The sequence below is a fragment of the Nasonia vitripennis genome, chromosome 2 (genome assembly GCF_009193385.2).
Source record: "Nasonia vitripennis strain AsymCx chromosome 2, Nvit_psr_1.1, whole genome shotgun sequence".
Classification (NCBI taxonomy): domain Eukaryota; kingdom Metazoa; phylum Arthropoda; class Insecta; order Hymenoptera; family Pteromalidae; genus Nasonia; species Nasonia vitripennis.
The window spans coordinates 31,682,789-31,706,692 of NC_045758.1; the positions used below are offsets into that span (position 1 = coordinate 31,682,789).

General features: G+C 35.9%; 8 protein-coding genes across 16 annotated transcripts; 4 read left to right on the forward strand and 4 right to left on the reverse strand.

The window, feature by feature from the left end:
• Positions 1-1,389: 1,389 nt before the first annotated feature.
• Positions 1,390-4,055, reverse strand: LOC100121448 (guanine nucleotide-binding protein-like 1). 4 transcript variants are annotated; one of them, XM_032596687.1, is made up of 7 exons: positions 3,682-4,006; positions 3,473-3,589; positions 3,220-3,325; positions 3,012-3,088; positions 2,292-2,940; positions 1,799-2,221; positions 1,390-1,725 (listed from the first exon to the last, which is right to left on the reverse strand). In XM_032596687.1, the coding sequence occupies exons 4-7, from the start codon at positions 3,084-3,086 to the stop codon at positions 1,469-1,471; spliced, it is 1,404 nt and encodes a 467-aa protein (XP_032452578.1). In that variant the 5' UTR covers positions 3,087-3,088; positions 3,220-3,325; positions 3,473-3,589; positions 3,682-4,006; the 3' UTR covers positions 1,390-1,468. The 4 variants fall into 4 exon arrangements, with proteins under 4 accessions (XP_032452578.1, XP_016838494.1, XP_008204925.1 ...); XM_016983005.3 differs by having other exon boundaries at positions 3,012-3,325; positions 3,682-4,055; XM_008206703.4 differs by having other exon boundaries at positions 3,012-3,325; positions 3,686-4,044.
• On the forward strand, positions 3,734-5,481 carry LOC100113979 (ubiquitin carboxyl-terminal hydrolase isozyme L5). Its single transcript, XM_001607118.4, has 6 exons — positions 3,734-3,915; positions 4,085-4,148; positions 4,267-4,372; positions 4,512-4,699; positions 4,781-4,978; positions 5,065-5,481. Exons 1-6 carry the CDS (start codon positions 3,840-3,842, stop codon positions 5,366-5,368), a joined length of 936 nt encoding a protein of 311 aa, XP_001607168.1. The 5' UTR covers positions 3,734-3,839; the 3' UTR covers positions 5,369-5,481.
• Positions 5,482-6,564, reverse strand: LOC100679422. The gene is made up of 4 exons (XM_003425922.5): positions 6,379-6,564; positions 6,046-6,289; positions 5,822-5,973; positions 5,482-5,745 (listed from the first exon to the last, which is right to left on the reverse strand). Exons 1-4 carry the CDS (start codon positions 6,416-6,418, stop codon positions 5,567-5,569), a joined length of 615 nt encoding a protein of 204 aa, XP_003425970.1. The 5' UTR covers positions 6,419-6,564; the 3' UTR covers positions 5,482-5,566.
• A 285-nt stretch (positions 6,565-6,849) lies between these two features.
• On the reverse strand, positions 6,850-10,153 carry LOC100680494. The gene is made up of 8 exons (XM_031924943.2): positions 9,869-10,153; positions 8,816-9,755; positions 8,553-8,744; positions 8,299-8,486; positions 7,921-8,222; positions 7,592-7,844; positions 7,356-7,507; positions 6,850-7,271 (listed from the first exon to the last, which is right to left on the reverse strand). Exons 2-8 carry the CDS (start codon positions 9,635-9,637, stop codon positions 7,102-7,104), a joined length of 2,079 nt encoding a protein of 692 aa, XP_031780803.1. The 5' UTR covers positions 9,638-9,755; positions 9,869-10,153; the 3' UTR covers positions 6,850-7,101.
• A 198-nt stretch (positions 10,154-10,351) lies between these two features.
• Positions 10,352-12,502, reverse strand: LOC100113942. Of its 2 annotated transcripts, none has more exons than XM_001607054.4 (3): positions 11,764-12,502; positions 11,103-11,248; positions 10,352-11,019 (listed from the first exon to the last, which is right to left on the reverse strand). In XM_001607054.4, exons 2-3 carry the CDS (start codon positions 11,215-11,217, stop codon positions 10,820-10,822), a joined length of 315 nt encoding a protein of 104 aa, XP_001607104.1. In that variant the 5' UTR covers positions 11,218-11,248; positions 11,764-12,502; the 3' UTR covers positions 10,352-10,819. The 2 variants fall into 2 exon arrangements, with proteins under 2 accessions (XP_001607104.1, XP_003425969.1); XM_003425921.5 differs by having other exon boundaries at positions 11,641-12,024.
• Positions 12,393-14,238, forward strand: Hmbs (hydroxymethylbilane synthase). 3 transcript variants are annotated; one of them, NM_001142341.1, is made up of 2 exons: positions 12,393-12,544; positions 12,932-14,238. In NM_001142341.1, exon 2 carries the CDS (start codon positions 12,948-12,950, stop codon positions 14,016-14,018), a length of 1,071 nt encoding a protein of 356 aa, NP_001135813.1. In that variant the 5' UTR covers positions 12,393-12,544; positions 12,932-12,947; the 3' UTR covers positions 14,019-14,238. The 3 variants fall into 3 exon arrangements, with proteins under 3 accessions (NP_001135813.1, XP_031779947.1, XP_031779948.1); XM_031924087.2 differs by having other exon boundaries at positions 12,444-12,838; XM_031924088.2 differs by lacking the exon at positions 12,393-12,544 and adding an exon at positions 12,552-12,780.
• A 447-nt stretch (positions 14,239-14,685) lies between these two features.
• On the forward strand, positions 14,686-20,525 carry LOC100121353 (dosage compensation regulator). 2 transcript variants are annotated; one of them, XM_032596688.1, is made up of 11 exons: positions 14,713-14,959; positions 15,282-15,789; positions 16,280-16,328; positions 16,451-16,497; positions 16,570-16,805; positions 16,891-17,518; positions 17,618-18,646; positions 18,731-19,098; positions 19,190-19,459; positions 19,543-19,788; positions 19,864-20,525. In XM_032596688.1, the coding sequence occupies exons 3-11, from the start codon at positions 16,291-16,293 to the stop codon at positions 20,230-20,232; spliced, it is 3,231 nt and encodes a 1,076-aa protein (XP_032452579.1). In that variant the 5' UTR covers positions 14,713-14,959; positions 15,282-15,789; positions 16,280-16,290; the 3' UTR covers positions 20,233-20,525. The 2 variants fall into 2 exon arrangements, with proteins under 2 accessions (XP_001604965.2, XP_032452579.1); XM_001604915.6 differs by lacking the exon at positions 16,280-16,328 and having other exon boundaries at positions 14,686-14,959.
• A 231-nt stretch (positions 20,526-20,756) lies between these two features.
• LOC100121337 (FAST kinase domain-containing protein 4) lies at positions 20,757-23,864 on the forward strand. Of its 2 annotated transcripts, none has more exons than XM_008206699.4 (9): positions 20,757-20,931; positions 21,071-21,218; positions 21,636-22,103; positions 22,183-22,332; positions 22,413-22,658; positions 22,740-22,884; positions 22,958-23,041; positions 23,108-23,272; positions 23,348-23,864. In XM_008206699.4, exons 2-9 carry the CDS (start codon positions 21,075-21,077, stop codon positions 23,623-23,625), a joined length of 1,680 nt encoding a protein of 559 aa, XP_008204921.1. In that variant the 5' UTR covers positions 20,757-20,931; positions 21,071-21,074; the 3' UTR covers positions 23,626-23,864. The 2 variants fall into 2 exon arrangements, with proteins under 2 accessions (XP_008204921.1, XP_008204920.1); XM_008206698.4 differs by having other exon boundaries at positions 20,803-21,002.
• The last annotated feature ends 40 nt before the right edge of the window (positions 23,865-23,904 follow it).

Consider the following 23,904-nt stretch of genomic DNA (forward strand, 5'->3'; position numbering starts at 1 on the left):
GATACAAACTTCCGCGCGGCGGATGATTCGCAAAGGAGTTATCTTTTATAACGAATGTTGCTCTTTGCAATTCAACGGATATAGCACTAACTATGACGAATTCAATCCACTCGACAAAAAGAAAAGCAGAGGAAGCGACTCGTCATCCGCGGCGTGAAAGCCGAGACTCGAGCCACTTTCCTGGCTTCTAACCTTTTGTAACTCGAATCTGCGGCTGCGGTGCGATACACACACACACACACACAATGATATTGCGGTCCGCGAACGTTAACCCACTGCAGGCAGAGCGCGAGGCTGGCCGAACAAAAAACAAGCGTACATATACAGCGCCGTGAAAGGGAGACGCGCGGATTTTTCCGGGGTGTTGTGCAGTGTTGTGAGCTTCGAGGGAGAGAGAGAGAGATGAGATGGACGTGTGGTTGGGTTACGCCGGGAGGTGAGAGGATATTGCACGGATCGTGGCTTTCGAATTTTCAGCTCCGCGCGTGTGTAGCTTTTACTGCTATTTCTCCTGTGACTGAGATTATACGTTGAATTTTCGTTTTCGACTCGGCGGAAGCTTTTTCGAATAAACTCCGAAAATCGCGCCGTGATTGACATCAGCGGTGAAGCACCCCTTTCGTAACGTAATACGATGCGTGCGAACAATCGCAAAGCGAATATTTTTAGAGCTCGCCGCAAGCACGCGGCTGTTTGCGCCCGCGCATTAGCGAGAGAAATTTCGCGAATTCATCAACGCCGCGCTCTGTTTCATCGACCCATACGGTTAAACTAAAAATTTTCCCGACAATTGTTATAACGTCAGTCATAGAGTAGCCGTCACACGTGCCTCAATGCAAACTCCTCGCCTCCCGCATACACCTGGTATATCCACAGCAGCGCGTCTGGATTCCCTCGGGGTTCAGCTCGCCCGAGAGCTAGAGCTTATGTTTGATAAATCGCGCGCTGCTCCATACGGCTTCTCTCTCTCTCTCTCTCCGCTGTACATTCACGCAGACTCTCTCTATATATCTCTCTCGTGCGATGTTATTGATCATCCCGTCGATGGACACTCGCACGATGCACACACCCCCTACTCGAACTTTCGTATGCTAATAATCGCGCCGGTCTGCCGGCGAATTATTTAAAGCATCGGGCTGCTCTTCGGCGTGCTTTCCAATGCGAGAGAGATTGTTTTTTTGCGCTTGTCCAATCCGTGTACTGCCTGTACTTTGCTCGTTTGTGCTTGCGTTTTCTTATGGTCAGACGACGTGGCTGCCGAGTGTTTGGTATGACTCTATAAAACATTTATGAAGTTCAACGATCGATATGCGTTAAAGTATATGCATAATGGATGTGGACGTAAGTCCGTTCTCGAGCGTGAATCTAGATTTATGAAAAATTGCGTGGTTTTGTAAAATTTATATAGTTTTATTTAAAATAGAATAATTTATCGCATACTTCAAAAGTGTGTATGAGAATATACGATTTACGCGTCGGCCAACAGGACTCCGAATTTGTTAGACACGGAGGATATCTGAGATTCGTGTTCAGACGAGTCTTCCTCGGAATCCTCGGATCTGTCCTTCTCGGAGGTCTCGTGCTCGTCGTTTGTTTCCACATCGTCCTCCTCAGTGTCAGACGATGAGTCGTTTCTTTCAGAGTACTTGTAAGTATCCTCGTCGGTACGACTTCTCGCCTGGATCCACTTGACGGTGTCAATGTCGGGATGAGATTCCCAGCGCTCTGCGGAAAATTCATACGAATATCGTTAACTATGAAACTAAAATCAAAGCGAATATTTATGCCTTATAATTACCCTTCTCTTTGGACCAGTTAGGAGGATAGGCGTAAACGCAAATCTTTCCTTCCAAAGCCATTCTCAACAATGAGTTAGCAGCTCTGTAAGTGTCCAGTCTAGCTGCCTTTGCAGTGTGATAATTCCTTTTGGCAGCCCAACTATCACAGATGTCCATTGCTGACCAGGTATCGTCGTTGTCCTGGTGCTGGAGTTTCAACAATTTGGGCAGATCAACTCTCTCTGCCATGAATTTGATCGTTGTGTATGGCTCTCTGACTTGAGCAATGGGGAATGATCCCATCAGAATTTGGAACTGCTTAGGTACAGTTGATGGAAAGACTAAACCGGGACAGTCACACAGGCACACGTTCTTTGTGAGATAGATGGTTTGGAAATGCTTGGTGTGGCCAGGAGTTCGAGACACACTCACAACCTTCTTGCCTGAAACCAATATAGGAAATATTAATGAATTGCCTGATTATTACTTGAACTTATGTTCTACTTTACTGACCCATCAAGGCATTAATTAATGATGACTTTCCAACGTTCGGGGTCCCAACACAACCAACCGTCAAAACTCCGCTTTTGTATTTCTCATGCGCGAAATAACTAGTGTCTTTCTTCTCTATGACAACATTATCTTTTCTCTCCAAGTCATCGAGATCATATTCTAAATGCATTTCTTCCTGAATCTTCTCATGCCAAGAAGTTAAATCTACTTTATCACCTACAATTTCCTTGCAAGTTTCCATGATCTTTTGGGCTCCTTCTGCAGCCATCTTCAATTTACCCTTCCTCCTTCTCGACTTCAAACCTTCTCCTTCTTCGCTGTAGTTCTGTCTTAGATTGTAAACTGGAAAAGATGTGAAGACCAAAATGTGAAGTTTAGGGTATTTAGTCTTAAAATACTCTTGCCATGCAACAACCAGTGCTGCAGGTGCCAAATCAACTTTGTTTAAAATCAAAATCATTTCTTTGCCCAAATCATTAGTGACATAGTTGTACAAATACGGTGGGAACATCATAACAGGATATCTAATATCAACAATAATCAACAGTATATCAGACATTTCAATTACTCTCCATAGCTGCCGCCAAGTTTCAAGATTAAGCTCAAAGTAGCTGATATTTGCCAGACTTTCAATATTCTTCAAGTAAGACTGCAAGAAAGACAATAAATTAAGCTTGAATCAATAATTGCAATAACAATATTCTGAAATGTATTCCTTACAGTAAAATATCTCTGCTCTCGAGCCTCAAGTTCTTCCTTGCTCATGCTAAAATCCCAGGCTGGCCTCTTCGGCATATCTAGACCAGTAGGAAAATAATCATCAGAAACTTCTTGTTGTTCTATTGTGCATTGCTCCAATGCTTTTCTCGCATCTTCTTTTCTTTTTTGCAATTCTTCTTTGGTTTCTTGAAAGAACTGTAAGGCATACCTATTTTTACCAGTGTTATCTCTTGGCTGTTTGTTGATTTTTTTAATACCACGCCCAAAGTCTGCAGCTTCCTGATCCGCTTCTTCCTCTTTACTGTAATTACCAGCTGCGAAATTAAAGTTATAGAACAAGTTTTAGAGCAAAATAATCTGATCCTATATGCAAAGCGCATTATCAATCGCTTTATAATTTATTAAGTAGAGCAAATTTTTAAATGCCTCGCTTTACTGGAAGGTTCTATAAATACACTCACTGAGCAAAACCCGAGTTTTTCGTTGTTTTTTAGCTTGCATCTGCTGTTTCTTGGCTTTTCCGCTAAACGGAGTTTTCCTCCTTCCCTGTGGCATCTTGACAATTCACTTACGTCTTACTTTCACAGATAATATCACAGTTAAATCAACATTTAATCTCAAGCCGGCGGATTTCTTTCTAGAGAAACAGGCAATTGAAAATTTCGTTTACCTACGTTGCGCATAAAACAGCTGACGGCATCTGGGCCGATTTCCATAATGCCTCGATGCAATACGCAAGCGCGCGCGTTGGAGACGCACATTTACGTGCAAAATCGTATCGTACGCCTAAGCCCTAACCTCTAATCTTATAAACAGAAAATCAGAAAGATGGCGGACATGGCTGGGAATTGGTGTTTGATAGAGAGTGATCCCGGCGTTTTTACTGAATTAATCAAAGAATTTGGTAAATATATCAATTTAAAGATCCTTATTATTCTGTAAATAATTCTGTTCACGCTCGCTATATCAAAATTTTGAGTCTCAACGGGTTTACCTGTTTCAACGACGATGACAAGACAAAAACACTTATAAATTGTCATTTGTTTCTTATTGCTTTATTTTTTAATTTACAGGTGTTAAGGGTGTCCAAGTTGAAGAATTGTACAGTCTCGACGATGACCAATTCGAAAATGTCAAGTAAGTTAATTTTACGAATTATTTTTATCTAGTAGAACTGGATAACCCTGCATTGTTGTTGTGCTTGCACTAGTTCAACATTTTGATGATTACCAATTTCGTTATTTGTTTATTACAGGCCAATTCATGGATTGATTTTTTTGTTCAAATGGGTACAAGATGATGAACCATCTGGAGCTATTGTTCAAGACAACAGACTGGACAAAATTTTCTTTGCCAAACAGGTTTGTTATTACATTGTTTACAATTATATTTTTTAATTAAGACCAGGTTATTATGACCTGTTTTAATCTAAAGTAGTTAAAAAATAATTGCACATTGTTTATAACTTGAATTATAACTTTATATTCATAATCTGTTTAGGTGATAAATAATGCCTGTGCAACCCAAGCCATTTTAAGCGTTTTGTTGAATTGTAAACATGCAGACATGTCGTTGGGTCCAAATCTAGAAGAACTGAAAACATTTTGTCAGTGTTTTGATCCAAAAATGAAAGGTCTTGCTCTTAGTAATTCAGATGTCATCAGAGAAGTTCATAACTCATTTGCAAGGTAATTTCTATTGCTACATTTATGAAAATATTTTGTAGTACACATGTTTATATCTTTAATATATATTTTTTTTAATTATAGGCAAACTTTGTTTGAAATTGATAGTAAACACTCTGCCAAAGATGAAGATGTCTTTCACTTTGTAAGTTATGTCCCAATTGATGGCCGTTTGTATGAATTAGATGGACTGAAGGAAGGCCCAATTGATTTGGGCCCATGTCCATCTGGAGATCAATGGGTACAGGCTGCTAAACCAACAATTGAAAAGAGAATTAAAAAGTAAGTTTTTTGAAAGAATCTGGGCATGAAGATGTAGGTGTACTTTGAGAAATAAATTATTTATTTGAATTTACAATTCATTACAGGTACAATGAAGGGGAAATACATTTCAATTTGATGGCAATAGTGAGTGACAGAAAAATGCTATACGAGAGACAAAAAAGTTTAACTACTGATCCTGGTGAAATTGCTAGATTACAAGCTCTTATTGATGAAGAAATATGGAAGTCAAAGAAATACAAGATTGAAAATATTAGAAGGAAGCATAATTATCTTCCACTGATCATAGAACTGCTAAAGATCCTAGCAAAAGAAGGTAAACTTGTTCCTCTTTATCAAAAAGCAAAGGAAAGGGCTATTGAAAAGGAGTCCAAAAAGCAAAAGGCATAAAATGCTTTGCAAAAAACAACAGATTTATTTCTAAGATTAAAAATTACTAACTGGAACTTCATATTATATAATTATATCATTTTTTTAAATATAAGAATTATGAAAAAACTCGATTATTTGTATAAAATTTATTTACATCAGTCTTTAGCCACAATTACTCAAAAGTACATAGTACTCTTTTTAGATTTATATCAACTGTCATTGATCATGATCTTCATATACTGCATTTAACTTCTCTATGTATGACATTCTTTTCTGTACATCAATTTCAAAATGTACAAGTTTATTATCGTCATATGTTAGTCTGGGTAGTATTTTATCTTCTGGCTGTTCTATTAAATGAGGTAGATATTCTGTGTATAAATATATTATTTGATCTGTAAATAATACTTTAGTAAGTACTTTTATCATTTTTTATTTTGCAAGTTACTTTAATTCATTTAATCGTTTTACCTTCGAATTCAACGCTTTCGGTTTTTATCCTAGCAACTTGCAGTAAGTTATTCAAAACTCGGTTCAAAAAAAGTTTTGTCATACCATCAAAACTTAAAGTCAAATTGTGCCAATTAATATCTCTGGTTTTTGTGATTCCTTTTTGATACACACTAAAAGAAATTGATTTTAACTTACGAAAATTTATTTTAAAAAATTACGCTTTTTTATTTTTTGACACTTACTATTCGACCATCTTTATTTTTGTATCTATCAAATAGATTGGTTGAGGACAGAATAGTTGCAAATGTAACTTAAAGTACCAAAGCTTTTTTAAAGACTCGCTGTTTGTGTTTAGCAATTTTTCTATTTTTTTCCAAACATATTCAGGTATTGTATAATTCTTTAATTCCTTTACATCATTGCATAAAGTAATATCCATTAATGTTTTGATAAATTCATCGATCATTTCTAATGTCCAATCATCAACTGTAATAATAAATTAAATAGTTCATAATATTTAAACTTTACTTCTTGAAAATCAATTTATCAATTTATAAATTACAATATTAACTTACTTGATGTATCTAATTTACTCTTATTATTTTTCGATGCCATTTAAAATTTAATTTTTATGCTGTACTTCAAAGAATATTCTACTTAATTTTTTTTTATTTTGCAACCACATGTGTCTTACATTGCTTTATAGGCACATCACATTGGATATAGATATAATTTCTATTTCTAGGTTAAGTTTTTGTATATATATATAGTATATGCGCTTTAGGAGTATCACACGTAAAAAGGAATAGCAGCTGACAGCCAATCAGAAGTAAGCGTTAAACGGACTTGTTCCTTATTGAGGTGGTGGGGAGAGAACATGAAGGAATGAGTCCGTTTAAAGATTGCTTCTGATTGGCTGTCAGCTGCTCTTCCTCGTGTACATTTTTACGTGTGAAATTGTGATAGCCGCCAATGTCAATTGGCCAATCATCATCATAGAAATTTTGAGCGCGAATCATCAATTATGAATATAAAACTAATTCATGTGTAGTAGAAGTATTTTTATTTATACAAAAATATTCTTATAATTGTATTTTACAAACTTTTTTGTATTATAAATATTGTTTTATATACACGGTAATGTAACTAACTCTTTTAAAAAGTAAATTTAATTGACATCATGCTGTCGAACTTTACAGGCTTAATTTAAAAAATTTTTGATAATCATATTTACAGAAGTCTAAAATTGCCAGTTATGTATCAAATACATTAATTGCCCTGCCATTACAATTATTATGTTATTCTTCTGCCAAAGGGTCACTAGTAATCCTGTTCAAAATTTTTTTCTCTGTACCTTTGTCTATACATATAATTCTACCACCTTTATAATATAATTTCGGCAAAATGACATCAGTTGTTTTGTCTTCTAATTCAGGAATATGGTTTTCGTATAAATATTGTACGATTTCTAGAAAAAATTTAACGTTTGAATTAAAAAGTTAATAAAAATGAATTTTATAATATATATCTATATCAATATATTAATATATACCTTTCAAGTTATTAGAGTCGATTTTGTTTTGACCATGCTGTATCAAATGATCAAATAATTTCGATAAAAAATCTGTAGTAATGCCATCAAAACTCAAGCAAACGTCTGCCCACAAGATATCCTCTAAATTTTTTTCTTTGTTCTCATGCATGCTGCAACATAGTTATGACAATTTTAATTGGATCGAATTATTTAAATCACTATAATACTTGTAAGACTATTTTGTATGCACTTACTACTCAATCAATTTCATTTTTGTATCATTTAAATAAATTGGCCCAGGGGAAAATAACTGCAAATGAAGTTGACAATGCCAAAAATTTTGTAATGTCGTGCGGTCCACACTTATACTTTTTTCTACTTTAATCCATACACTTTGATCAATTTTTTTATATTTTAAATCTTGTACGTTAGAACTTGACGTCTCCTTTATCAGTGTTTCAATAAATTTATTCACCAGTGGAGAGGTCCATTTAACATTAGTGTAAACTGGAAAAATGAAACCATGATTTATTGTAAAATATAAAATTATAAGTTTTAACGAAAAAAATTAATCAGTTAATACCTTTTTCATGAATAATCTTTTTTTGTCTTTTTGCATCACTGTACGACGTCTTACTTTTTCTAGATTTTGTCTTTACCTTCTTTTTATTTGAGACTTCCCTTTCATCACTTTCATAGTCACTTAAATCACTCTTTCTATTGGTCAAGTTGTGAATTTTTTTTAGTTTTTGATAACGAAGCCAGACTGAATGTCTTTTTCTTTTTAAAATTTCGGCTACTTTAGCACACTGATTAACGATTGCAGCAGCGGATGCGTCGCGAAAATGCGACATTATTATCTCATCTTCTTTAGATGAGTATTTACTAAATAATTTAATATTTTTTATTATTAATAAATAATAAAATTCATAATTATACTGCATGGTTCAATATTACTTACCCAGTACCTACATTTACATTGAATAAGTTTTTAAATCTAAAATAAACACTATATAGACTTCTCCATGGCAATCCATTAGCTAGAAATCGCACAAAGTTTTTTCTTTCAGTTAGTTCTGGAATATAATATTTTCCTTTGTGCCTCATACTTAGAAATGGGCTAACAATATTTTCATCCCATTCATGAATCTGAAAATTTTAATGAAGGCATCGTAACATAATTTTATTAGATGATTTTCTAATTAAAATACTCACCTCGCAAAAATCTTGCCAATTTTTTCTTATTATTTCGTCTTCACTTTTGGTGAATGAACCTCTTTTTAAAGGGCCATATGTTTCAAATTCTTTGGACTGTTCTTCACTCATTGGACGTGATCCTGCATTGTTCTCAATTTTATGCTGGGGTGGCACTTGATGTTGTAATTTGACTTTCATTAATTTTAGTTTCTGAAAAATAAATTAACAATTTATTATATTTTCACATAGGGAAAGTTGTAATTGAAAAAAAATAAATTTACCTTTCTAAGTTCATCAGGTAATGCATCTTCCATTTCCTTGTTTTTGGAATTAGATTTTCTTCTTGAATAATTTTCTTCTTCATCATGTGAACTATAACAAACTCTTTTTGAAGTTGATTTATCAAAGGTATTGCTTCTCGTTCTTTTTTTTGGTGGTGGACTCTGCAAGTGTTCAATTTCATCCTTTTCATCAATATGTAAAGGGTCTTGCACTGGATCGTTTTCTATTTGATCTTCAGGCATCTCCATTCCTATGATTGGTTGAGATAAAATATTTGAAATCAACTTAGGATCGGCTAGTAAACTACTTAAATCATGAGACAGCTCAATAGGCTCATAATCAGCAACATTGTCATACATATCCGTGACTAATTCATCTTTTACTAAACTAGTATCACCCAAATCACTTATGCTTAGATTTTGCTCAGATAAATTAGGTGTTGATATATTTTTCACCTTTTGTGGTGACACTTTAGGTGTTACAGATTTTTTTGACAAGCTTTGACCAATTTTTTGTCTTAACTTAGACTCGTTGCTAGATTGCGAACTTACGACAATATCATTGTCATCACTTTCATTTTCCTTATCTTCATATAAACTATTTGTTCCATTTATGATTGACTTTGAAATTTGTAATGGATCTTGATTTTTAAACTTTATTAATGGTGTTTTGAATTTTGTTACGGCATTCTCATTTCTGTTTTTATTTGAGTTATTTTCATGGCTTGTTTCAGCTTTAGAATTATTTTTACAAAACCAAGTTTCCGCAAGTGTTTTTTGATGTGATTTATTTTCTTCTAGAGTGTATTTAGGACACTTCATTTCAATTTTATTATATCTTATGCTTATTTTTTAGGCTTGATTTGCAATTGCTTTGAAAAAAACATGTGCATTGATCTACAATTTGATCAATATATTCCAACCGATTCCTTACATCTGACTATGTTGAAATAACAGAAATTTATCAATATTGGTATTTAATTTCCTTTAAGAGTATGAAATATTTTATAATTCCAAAAGTTATTAAGTTACTAACATACTAACTAAACTTACCTTTGAAAAAACTCATGCCATCCATACATAGACGTCTATGCATCCATAACCGTATTTCTAACCTCGTATCTATATGACATCCATCACTCGAAATTTCAACATGCATAAAATAAGTATGATGTGTTTATAACTTAAGAACATACTTATTTTGTATACTTAAATAAAAATATAGAACACTATATACGTAAAAACGCGGTTGAACAATAATAAATAATAAAGAACGGGTGTCCATGCAGCTGTATTATATTAGCGGGAACTGCCGTCCGCCGCACATGCGTATATATACGTATAACTTATGAATCAGCGCGGTGCTGTGCTAATTACTTATGCATACCTATATACTGCTATTCTTCATAATAGCGGCTACAAAAAAATGTTCGTTTGTTTTAAATGTTAGTAGATTAATTTAAATAATAATAAAATGAAATAAAAATATTAATGGGAAGATACTTAAAATATTGATGGAAAAAATATCAAGGCTCATTTTATTTAACATAGATGATTTATTGGTTTGACTTTGATTCTTTTTAAGCAATATTGCCTGCATATCGCTTCTTTTGAAAATTCCAAAAATAGATCTTTTCTACAAAAAGTGTTTATAATTTATAAATAAAAATAAAATTACCTATACATGAATAGAAGTCATTATCTCAAGAAAAATGTTATTTGCTTGGGACTATGTATATTTGCCATATTTAAAAGAAGGTTCATTAATTATTGATGTTCAATAATATCGTTCGACTCTTTGCCTCTGTAAATATATTAAACTGAAATCTGAAAATCCCTAATTGCAAATTTACACTATAAATTGCCTATTAATTAGACTACTAGAATCTTCAGTAAATTTAATACATTGAGAGGCTCGTTTTAAGACATTTCTGCAATCAGTGGTAGAAAATAACCACGGATTGTACAAATTAAGCAATATCTAGTCTGAGAAAGTTTCAAATATCAGTGTTCTGGTTCATTCTTTTTCTTGAGTAGATGCTGTTGGACCATATTGTAAACCATTCCACAAGTTATACATCCGACAACCATAGCTTGTGCACCAACTCGAAGTTGCATTAGAAAAAGAGAAGGGGAAACCAAGAATCCTTTAGTTTTGTATCTGTTATAACCATAACCAAGTGCTCCAATCATTCCCACAATACCTAGTAGAGAACCATAAAGATGTGCATTATCTGGACTTTTTAAAATTTTGTATAATCATGCTTAGTGATGATAGTATACATACCAGTCATTACTACAGGTTTTTCTTGGATTTGTCTGACAATTCCAGACCCAAAACGTTCTTCCTCATAAGTGCTGGTGAACTCAGCAATAGTCCCTGGTGGCTGATTGTTCGACATTTTAGATGAAGTTCAGTGTGCGTCCGCTAATCTAGAATATTAGAAATTGACATTGATGATGCAAAATGCATGATACAAGTTGAAAATGAAAGGCTGTATGGCACGTCTCCTATTCATGTGATAATCAATAATCAATTTTATCTTTTGCACTTTTTAGGTGAATCCCCTACAGCTTGTGAATTTGTATTGCATCATTGACCAAAAGGTTCTTTACTTAAATCCATTTCACATTATTTCGCAACCTAACCTCCGGAAACGATTAAGAACAAGATTGCTCGCTTTAAAAAATGACGATTACATCACTATTCTAAAAAAATCATTCACAAACTTTTCCTTCACTACAACGCCGACGACCAGTCGCCTTGCTCCAAAATATCCCGCCCTCGCCTAAAACATGCCATAATACTCTCAAATCTCAATTACCTTTCACTTTCACGAGTTTCGTACACTCACGATCGAAACAACCAATTGGCAAAGGAATCATGAATCGAAGGTGGTGTGGCTTACTTATACAGCCAAATTATCGCGGTATTTCGTTATACTAACCAACGATATATATAGCAGACAGTGAACTTGAAACTTTTCCCTTGAAGTAACTGCGAGAGAATCAAGGCCACGGGCTTTGCGATTCGATTAAGTATCGGGTGGTTCGTCGGCAGCTGTGAACTGAACGTCACGAGAACATCCTCACTGGCACTTTGACACTACCTACGTCCGCGACATTCACCTTCAGATCATCCCCAAAAGCCGCGTCGAACGAAACTGTACGTGCCAATGACAGCTTCTGCTATATGCACCTCGAGCCCCCCCCCTCCCCACCTCACCACTTCGCGCAAACTTTCCGCGACCGCGGTCCGCGATATCTATACGACACACGACGTTTCGCGTAAGAGGAGAATTTATATTTAACTCTGATATTCTGTTGGTATTTGGAGCTTTTATAGGTCAATGCGGGCTGAAACGATCGGTGCTGAAGTCTTTATGTGATATGCAAAAATCGTAAAGTCAGTTATTGATTATATGGATCGCTTTGCTTGTAAATGTATAAAATCAACCATTTTCCAGCTTAGCCTGATGAAGCGTTCAAATTTGCCGCTCGAGAAGCCACGTGGGCTCAGCTTTTTAGAAAGTCCGCTTCGGGGCGTTAGCGACTTCCGCGGATAAAGGAATGTAATATAGTCGCGAGTCGCGAGCTCTGCACTCTACTATAACCGACAGGCTGACACAGTTACGGATTCGGCCGTGAGTTACGGAGGTCCGCGAGTGATGACCAACGATGACTGATGAAAATGTTCGATAAGTTAATGGAAATAAGGAATCTCTGACGGTAATTATTATACTATCGTGGTGATAAGGAAAACTCTCGAGTCATGCTGGATTGGATGTTGTTTGTCTAACGTGCTCAGATCGCGTGCGCGAATATCCTTAGAATAGAATGGAAAATGTTGTTTTAAAATTCATAGAAAGTAGAAGTAGTATGCTAATAAATCACGGAATAAGTTGACGTTCACATTCAGCCTACGTGATTTTAATGAGAAGCACCTGATTAGTTTATCTTGCGACGTGCGTTATCCTGTATAAAGTATATTTTGCTGATTACGAAATCATTTTAAGCCATATTGTATGCATTCATGATACAGTTTCATAACTAAAGCTGACTTGCTCTGTGCTAGCTCTCATTTTTTAATTCCTGCTTTTTTTTTATTATGCGCAGTGGTGTCTACAATACAATGGCGACCGAAGAGCAGAATGTTTTTCGAGTGGGATCTCGAAAAAGTGAATTGGCTTTAATTCAGACAGAATATGTCATAAAATGTCTGAAGGACCTCAACCCCGACAAGGAGTTCAAGATAGTTACGATGAGCACCAAAGGAGATAAAATACTAAATATCTCATTGCCAAAAATAGGAGAAAAATCTCTGTTCACAGAAGAGCTGGAAAATGCTCTGGAAAATAACAGAGTCGACTTTTTAGTTCATTCCTTGAAAGATTTGCCAACTACGTTAAGGGAAGGCTTGGCTTTGGGTGCAATCCTAGAACGCGAAGATCCTCGTGATGCAGTAGTAATGTCCAAAGCCTTCAGTGCCTTTACATTAGATACGTTGCCACCTGGTAGTGTTATAGGTACAAGTTCACTCCGTAGATCTGCATATCTAGCTAGAAACATGCCACACTTGAAAGTAGAAAACATTAGAGGAAATCTGAACACAAGATTTAAAAAGTTGGACGACGAGAAAGGAGCTTACGCTGCTATAATTTTAGCAGTTGCAGGATTAAAAAGGATGGGTTTGGAAAACAGAATAAGCCAGTATTTGGACTCAGAGGAGACACTGTATTGTGTTGGCCAAGGAGCTTTAGCTGTCGAGTGCAGAGAAGTAGATCCAAGAGTTTTATCTCTCTTAGAACCCTTAAATCACTTCCATACAACGTTAAGATGTGTAGCAGAAAGATCATTCTTAAAATATTTAGGTGGTGGTTGTTCTGCACCAGTTGGTGTTTCAAGTACTTTGGAAAATAAAGAATTAAAAATCACAGGTGCAGTCCTGTCATTAAATGGAAAAGTGCTGATCAAAGACACCCTAAAATGTAAATTGTATATGCCCAGTGATGATGGAGAACCACCTAAAAAGTGCCCTTACAGAGAACCCAGAACTTATTGTGGTACTGTACCAGGCAACATGAATGCCATCAGTCTCTTTGGTGCTGAACAACTAGGCAAGGACATTGCAGAGAGTTTGATAAAACAGAATGCATTGGAAGTAATGATGGAAGCAAGAAATGAAATCCATAGTACAGTTTAGAACAAATTGATATATTTTAAGGGTGGGGGTTTATTATTGCATATTATATATGTAAAAAGTGTTTATACTCTCTATAACTGTGTATAAAATGAACTATTACGGAGGTTTTATTGTTTAGTCTTGTTATATTTTAAGTTGATATATTGTAAGTTACCAAATTATAAATATTGTATATTTATCTAAATTTCAAAGAAATAAAAATCCTTTTTTGCATTTAAAAGATTTGTTCTTTTAAACCTGATTCTATGATGCCAGAAAGATGCTGTATAAGTATATTATCAATAACTGCTTTACATGCAATATTGAGAAGACATAAATCAAATAAAAAAATATGATGATGATTTGCTTTGAGGATCATTATACATAAAAGACTTCTATAGACATTGACAAATTAAACGAAATGTGACGTTTAACTATATACTTAAAAATTGTAAATGACAAATGTAATTTTCTTAAAAAAAGGCCATAAAATGAAATATATTATGGAAACGGAATAAGAAACTAAACAGTATTTATCATTTAAAAATTGATGTGTATAGATATACAGCTTATTAACATTCAAATTTCCCGCCAGCGACCATTTTGTGAAAAAATCAATACATTGCTTTACAAATTCTTCACAGGTGGCAGTCGCTACATCCGGTCATATACTCGGTGTAACCAATAGCATACAGCCTTCAGTGGCTTCAGTTTTTTGCTTTGCTGCATTTCCTCTCTGACGGCGTTCCAGCGACGCGAGACGAAAATCAACACGCCTGACATTCGACTCCGGATTCTGGCTTTTTCTATTGACATATTCCAGTTGACTGCAACAATAATCGCAGTTCTTCTTTTTCCATAACAGTGAAGTTATAATCCCATAATGGGTGACATCAAGGCATTTCTGCATCAATGGTGTGCCAAGAATTCAACGGAGCCGTCATTCGAAGTCAGGCCCACTGGTATGTACAGCCATTTTTGCATCTATATGCGCCGGCTAGTCAATAGATTGTTATGCTTGGCATAATTTCCAAAGATTACGAGCCGCTGTTTATGTAAGATTTCACAGCGAACGATCTCTATTTCATTATTGTTTTGAGTGTATAATTATAGACCGATGACAGAGTTATGATATTGATGTATATGCAAAGGATGTAAGCCATGCACTATATGATGCGTTGCACATTAGGGAAACTTTCTGTTACCGCTGGGGAGGGGGTATGATTTAAGGATGTGCCTATAAGTAAACATCATCATTATTTACGATTATTTTTTGTTTTTCAGGACCCAAACATCGTCAGCGTTTCCTCTGTGAGCTACGCGTAAATGGCTATGATTATGTTGCCGTTGGTAATTCCACGAATAAGAAAGATGCCCAAGGAAACGCTTCCCGGGATTTTGTCAATTACCTAGTGCGTATAGGAAAGGTCAATGCCAAAGATGTGCCAGCTGACTTACCTGCAGCTGGAGGAGCAGGATCAGGAGAAGGATTAATTGGTGGTGCCATTAATATTAACACCCCAAGCAGACCAGTATTTAGAGATGGCATGACTCCAAATGATTTTGGTCAAGCCTACAGACCGTACAATGAGAGAGGAGAAAAAGACTACACATATATCGATAGATTGGCTGATCAGAAGAGGGTTGAAGAAGCAGAAGATGTAGACGTCAATGCTAGCATTCACGGAAATTGGACCATTGAAAATGCTAAATCTAAGCTTCACCAATTTATGCAAATTAATAAGCTTAATTCTGATTATAAATATACACCAGTGGGACCAGATCATACCAGGTATGCAGGACTTAGGTTTAGATGACATTTTGTAAAGTAGAAATCCTTGAAAAAAAGTAATGAAAAAATGAGAACAAATTTTGTGAGTTTCAAAAATTTGCAATGAATGTAAAGCATTATTCAAAGTGAATTTCTGAAATCTCAATGTAAACAAAAATCAAATCAAATTACTCAGTAAAATCAAGTTTGCTAACTTTGTTGTACTTAGTAAGTAGAGCGTTAAAAATATATTTTTTATTAAATTATGAACGAGACCATTTTGGAGTACAGCATCAAAGCAATAAAAAGCAAATGCAGTAACTTGTTGTTATACTGCTCAATTGAAAATATCAAAGTGACCAATAAGATCATTATTGAAACCCATCGAAGAACTTTGTCTTCTGATGGTATTCAATACTAGAATTGGTACATTTGATAATTTTGCAATACTCGTATAACCAAAACTTTTATTGAACTGATTCAATAATAGTTTTGGTGCTGCTTCTTGCAGATATATGAACTATGTGCTCCAATTTGGTCTTGGTTAATTTGGAAACTTGGTGAGTAATATTTATTTATTTTTTTATTGAACTTTTTAACACCCAAACAAATAAGTTGGCTTATTTTTTTCATTGATTAAAGATTTATTCTAATAATAATCAAACGTTTATAATTTTTACAGGAGTTTCATGGCTGAAATGAGTTTCTATGTTAAACAGCTTAATAGAAGTAAGAATAAATTTTCACCTACAATTACTTTGAATTAAATAATACATGTTCTAACTGCTAAAAATTTTACAGCTATTACTGGAAGAGAGACTGGATCCAATAAGCAGACAGCATCCAAAAGCTGTGCTTTATCAATAGTGAGGCAGTTGTTTCACTTGGGTGTTATTGAAGCATTCACTGGAACCTTGAAGACTAAAAAAGAAGGAGATCAAATGAAACCTTACACAGTGAAGATTTCTTCTGATGTTATAAATGAGTTGAAATCTCTTTTGGATGCTTTGGAGATCTCTCCAATCAATGTGCACGAGGTAAAAATCATAGCTTATCATTTGAAATTTGGTTTATATAAAAAGATACATTTTTTATCGAAAATGTCTGAATCATATTTTCTAGCCACCATATCCCAGGCCAGATGCACAAGGCACCTCAGAAGGTGGAAGTCAGGCAATCAATCTAATTACAGACCATGTTCTAGAAGATTTTATCTCTTCCAAACCTCAACCAGCGGGCGTTGTGAGCTGGTCTCCGCCTCAGCAGAACTGGAATCCCTGGACCGGCTGCAACATTGACGAAGGCCCATTGGCGTCAATGCCGCTTGATCAGCTATCTGATGATATCATGAAGGAGGCTCGCGACCGCATGCAACAGTCAAACGAGCTGCAGATGAGCAATGTGAACCGAGCTAAGCTGCCGGTATTCGCTAAGAAGCACGAAATCATGGACGCTATTAATGAGAATCCTGTCATCATTATCCGTGGTAACACTGGTTGCGGTAAAACCACTCAAGTTTGTCAGTTCATCCTCGACGACTATATCTCCACGGGACAGGGTGCCTACTGCTCCATAGCTGTGACGCAACCTAGGAGGATTTCCGCTGTTTCGGTGGCTGATCGTATCGCAGTTGAGAGGTGCGAACCCCTAGGACAGAGCGTTGGGTACTCCGTTCGTTTCGAATCCTGTCTACCTAGGCCCTATGCCAGCATCATGTTCTGCACCGTTGGCGTATTGCTTAGGAAATTAGGTATGCCGAGGCTTTATTATATTGTAATAAAAGTATTCTTTATTGATTTCGAGTAGTACATAAAAAATACTAATTACGATTTATATTATGTTTGACTAGAGGGAGGCTTAAGAGGTGTATCTCACGTAATTGTCGACGAAATTCACGAGCGCGACGTGAACTCTGACTTCATCATGGTCGTGCTCAGAGACATGATTCACATGTATCCTGATCTCAGAATCATTCTTATGTCAGCTACGATCGACACTTCTCTCTTCAGCAAGTACTTTGGCGACTGCCCTGTAATTGAAATTCCGGGTAGAGCTTATCCAGTCCAGCAATACTTCCTTGAGGACTGTATAGAAATGACCAAGTTTGTACCCGTGTTAGAGTCGAAAAAGCGCAAGTCTCGCAGCAACGATAATGACGACTTGCCTACCGATGAAGTAGAGGAAAATCTTAATAAGAATGTCGGCGGTAATTATAGCGTTCAAACCAAGAACGCTATGGAACAGCTGACCGAAAAGGAAATCAGCTTTGAGCTCATTGAGAGCCTGCTTCGTTACATCAAGGACCAGAATATTCCAGGTGCCGTTCTAATCTTTCTGCCTGGCTGGAATTTAATCTTTGCTCTTATGAAGCACCTCCAGCAGCATCCGCTCTTCGGTGGTGTTGATTACGTTATCATTCCACTACACTCGCAGCTGCCTCGTGAAGATCAACGCAAAGTCTTCGATCCTGTACCTCCAGGCAAGACAAAGATTATTCTGACAACAAACATTGCAGAAACATCCATTACTATCGATGACGTTGTTTACGTGATTGATTCATGCAAGGCCAAAATGAAGCTCTTTACCTCTCATAACAATATGACGAACTACGCAACTGTCTGGGCTAGCAAGACCAACTTAGAGCAGAGAAAAGGTCGCGCTGGTCGTGTGCGCCCTGGTTTCTGCTTCCATCTTTGCTCAAAGGCCAGGTATGAAAGGATGGACGAACATATGACTCCTGAAATGTTCCGTACTCCGCTGCATGAATTGGCTCTCAGCATCAAGCTGCTGAGACTGGGAAGCATCGGACAGTTCTTGTCCAAAGCTATTGAACCACCGCCTATCGATGCTGTCATCGAAGCCGAGGTCATGTTGAGAGGTAAAATTTGATATTTGGTGTAATGACTAAAACCAACTACTTATATCTAGATGATAAATTTAATTCAATTTTTTCCGTTTTTAGAAATGAAATGTTTGGACAAAAACGACGAGCTAACACCTCTTGGTAAGATCTTAGCTAGACTGCCGATCGAACCACGTCTTGGTAAGATGATGATCCTCGGCTGCATGTTCCGCGTGGGCGACGCTCTTTCAACTATGGCAGCCAACAGCTCAACTTTCCCGGAGGTTTATAACATGGGACCAGAAATGCGTCGTTTGACACCTCAACAAAGAGCTTTCGCTGGCGCTCGTTACAGTGATCACGTTGCAATGTTACACGTGTTCCAGTGCTGGGAGGAGGCCAGGACCGGAGGAGAGTACGCTGAAAACGCTTTCTGTGACTCGAAAAACGTCAGTCTACCTACCCTTCGTGTCACTTGGGAAGCAAAGGTTAGTGGATTGTCATTTTTTTAAGCAAATAACTCAAAAATCATACACTAAGTAGATTAAAAATGTTATATTGGATTTAAATTGTTTTCAGCATCAATTGCAAGCCCTTCTAATAAGTGCTGGATTCCCAGAGGAAACTTTGTGTCCAACACCTCTCAATTATCAGGCTGGTGCTGACCCACGACTTGATACTATTACAGCTTTACTTTGCATGGGTCTCTATCCCAATGTGTGTTACCACAAAGAAAAAAGGAAAGTTTTGACCACCGAATCTAAGGCTGCCCTCATCCATAAGACTTCTGTTAACTGCAGCAACTTTGAACAAAATTTCCCATACCCCTTCTTTGTTTTTGGCGAAAAGGTAATTCGAGTACAAATAGTGTTATTTAATCTTTCTCGTTGTAATTTAAGATTCTAATTTTTCCTTTTGTTTTTGTCTTACAGATTCGTACAAGAGCAGTATCTTGTAAACAAATGACGATGGTATCTCCCCTTCATTTACTGCTCTTTGGTTCTCGCAAGGTGGAATACGTAGATAATTTAATTAAACTAGACAATTGGATCAATCTGGATATGGATCCGGAGCATGCAGCGGCTATTGTTGCGCTTAGACCAGCTTTAGAGAGTTTGGTAGTTAAAGCAGCCAAAGATCCGGAAACTATTCTGGAACTCACTCCTTTGGACGATAAGGTTCGCAAATAATTTTAATATTTCTTTTGTCCTGTGATTCCACTGTTACTCGATCCTTTAATCTTCTATTTACAGATTGTAAGTCTCGTGCGAACGTTGTGTGGCATGAATACATGCCGTCACGAGATGGAACCTATCACCGGTGGTGGTTTCGCAAGCAGACGTCCACCTCGAGGACACATGACCGGCATGGGTCCCAACCGAAACTTTAACAATGACGTAGGTCCACCACCCAAGCTAATGGCCATGGATTCTGGATACCGAGGCGGCAATGATGGCGATGGCTACAGTGGGGGCGGTGGTAGTTACAGAGGAGGATACGGCGGCGGCGGTGGCGGTGGTGGTTACAGAGGTGGATACGGAGGCGGCGGTGGCTACAGAGGAGGATATGGAGGTGGCGGCTTCCGTGGCAGGGGAGGTGGCGGATTCCGCGGACGATACTAATATCTACATTACTTTATTTATACTGTAGCTTTTTTTAAAGAAATTTGTAACGAGATACAAAAAAATATTACACTTCCTCATTTGTTCACCTTGTTCTGACATGAATTTTGAATTAGATAACTGATAACTCAATAGGTAAAATGAGCAAAATTATTATCTGTACACCATTGAATATTTACTTGTGACAAGTATTATTCGCGTGATCAAAAATAATTTCTGTACAAAATGTATTAATGTACCTACATTCTTTGTAGTGTGACTAAGTCAATAAATATATAAATCCTAGACTAAAACATAACAACTTTATTGTAAAATAATAACAACCCTGATACAAGTGTATACAAGTATATACGATTTCCTATTACATAACCGGTGGCACATTAGTAGGAATTTTGTCGATTTATTATTACATTGGGCAAAATATTGAAGTAAGTATAACATTTTCGAATCCTCACGAAGTCGACTGGAAGCCATCTGCTGGTGACCACCTACCGGGATAATATTTGCCGATGCGCGCACGTGCTGCGTGAAGATACCGACTGCAGAGTACGCGTTCGGGCCTCTTTTTGCCTAACCTATGGTTCGGGTGCACCGTGCATGGTTCGCCCAACCTAAATATGTATTCTTTTGCCAAAAACCGAAATTAAATTGACTGACAATTGGCAATTGATTGTTTACAACCGACAGCTTAACGACAGCGTAAGTTCACGGGCGAATAATTGTTAACCATCAATTTCGGAATTGCTAGTTATAATGAGCGATATACGAGTGTCTGTATTAGTGCTTTTGGTCTCTTGTACTTGTGTGCTTTATGATTATATAAATAACGTTTTTGTAGTTTAATGGCAATGTTGCAACTCGGTGGAACGCTGTCCAATTCTACGGTAAGGATAACTCCACGGGTTTCCTGGTGGATCACTGCCCAGCATTTGCTGTCCGCAAGTTCGATGTCAACTATTCCCAATCCTGTTGAGGACAGCACCAAGGTGATTGACTGATCTTTATACAAATTTATTTTTAAACTCTTGCTGAAGTCGATCTGATTTTGTTATTATTTATGTGCTTAATAATTGTTATCTTACTGAGCAACATTTTATGATTTGACGTTTACAATGGAGATATTTCTTTTAATAGGATACGCAAACGTAGAAAATGTCATAGTGTCGATGGAGACAAACTTTTCTTTTTCAAATCAATAAAAATAAATAAGAAAAATTGTTAATCTAAGCATTATTGGCATGACATTTTTATGTGCTAGCCATTTCATGCTGACTCTATGTCATTGTTTTAGATATATTTGTAAAACTCTTGACATGACATTTCTGTAGACAACGCTTTTAAATAATCTCATAAAGTACAATATAAAATGTTTAAATTCAATATGAACTTTTTATAAATTTCAGCATGAGAAATTTGTTAAGACTCCAATAAAACAACGAACTGCGCAGAAGAAGATAAATGTTGATGGATCACTTATAACAGCTGCATTCAAAAGTTTATTAGAGCCTCCAGACAAGAAAGAAGAAATTACAGAAAATATTACGAAACTTAATGATAGGATAAATGCTGCAACTACTGTTGATGAAGTATTAAGCACAGTGGAGAATCCAGAATTCAATTCTCAAAATGCATATTCAGTCGTGTATGTTCTGTGCAATTGGGTTACAGCAGGAAAAATTAAAATGGATGAAATACAAACTGATAAGAGGTATTTGAAGATATGTAGTATGCTGGGTATAAAAACGAATACAGCAGTAGTAAATAGAAAACAAGATGAAGATGACAATTATAATTCAGCTGTGTATGGACTTTTACAAACAGAAAAAACAAAGAAGCAAATTGAAAGATTCAATGTTTATGAAATAATCACGGTGTGAACAGTTTTTTTTTTTTATATACCTAGATTGTTTGCAGTGAAGAGAAAAATAATTTTTTTTGTTTCTTTCATAGGTTTTGTCAACACTAGCAGCCAAGCAAAAGAGAACAACACCATTACTTAGAATGTTAACATCAGAAATAGCAAACACTAAGGAAAATCTCAATATAAAGCAGTTGGGAGATATTTTGTACAGTGTAGCTGTGCTTAATTTTTACGATGAGGTAAGGATATATTTATCTATTAAATATGACACTTCTATAATTAAGGATTAATAATTTATATTTAAAAATTCTTCTTCTAGGTGTTGATGAAGAAAGTCAGTAAAGATTTATATACAGCTATACCCTCAAATGAGAGACATGCAGTTATTGGGTCAATATTAACATCTTTAGGAGTGCTACGTTATAGAAATGAGCGATTGTTAAACTTATTATCAGTGTGGATTGTTGAACATAGAAATATAATAAGGCCTCAGGAAATAAGCAGTTTAATGAAGACCCTAGCTCATATGGGATTCACTCCAACAAATTTCAATGAAGTGTTAGAGGTATTTATTTATCATGGACAAATTAGTTTTAATTTTAAACATTATTAAAAAAAAAATTACATTAATTTGTGTGTCATGTAGCATATTATAACGCCACTGAAGGAAAGTGAAATGTGTCAAAGCAGTGACTGGCTAGATATCGTTTGGGCATTGACTGTGCTTAATAAAGCTACTCCAGAACATTATGCTTCTGTTTTAAACAGTGGGTTCTTAAATAGGCTATTCGGTTGGTATTTAATTAATTTAAAATTTTAAGTAAGTTATTGTATTTTCATTAACAATTATACTTTTGTTACTAGATTCTCCAGAAACAGAGTCAGTGAAAGCATTTAAACTGTTAAATGTTAATGCAGCAGCACGTTTGATGATAAAAGACTACACAGGTATGAAGTAAAATTTTTCCAAATCTAAAAACTGATGACGCATTTTGTAATAGCATCGTTTTACAGGGCCATTACTTCCCGAAGACTCTAAACTATTCGATACTACGATATTAAGGGCAAAAGAGAAGGCGGCTCTTTCGAATTCAGTCGTCAGTGCGCTGAAAATATTGTTACCTTCTGATTCTATTTATTTAAATATTAATATAAATACAAAAATGGGATTTTTGTTAGGTAATTATTTCGAGCTAAAGTAAAAACGTTTTATCGTTATTTTATGTATTAATATGTGGTAAAATTAATTTTCAGATGCTGAATTTTGTGTTGATAGTAAATGCGCGCCCCTACCTGTGAATTCAAAATCTGATCAGGATAAGCAAGTATTCAGGATAGGAGTCCTAACGTGTGCTTATCACGAATTCTGTCGAGGAGCGAATGTCGTGCTGGGGCCTGTAAATTTGCGCAAAAGTTTATTAGAACAACAAGGATATAAAGTTCTGTTAATACCTTATACAAAAGTAAATATCAAAGATAAGCTCGTTACACGAGTCAAGTACATAAACGATAATATTAAATTACTTGTGTGAAATTCCTCGACGCAATAAATTTTGTTATACAGAAACGATCTTTTGTAAATTAAACAAATAGACCAAATGACAAGATAAATGTGTAAATTGATAAAACGATTCAACGCATTGTATGTATCGCATACAATCAATGAACTTCAATTTGTGTAGATACTTAGTTAAAAATTTACTACGATTGTCATAAAATTATGCTTCGAGAAAAACATAATAAAGTTTTTAAAAAAAGCTGTACGAAAAAATGTAGTTTTCTTTTTTATGAACCAATGCCACCAATAGTTT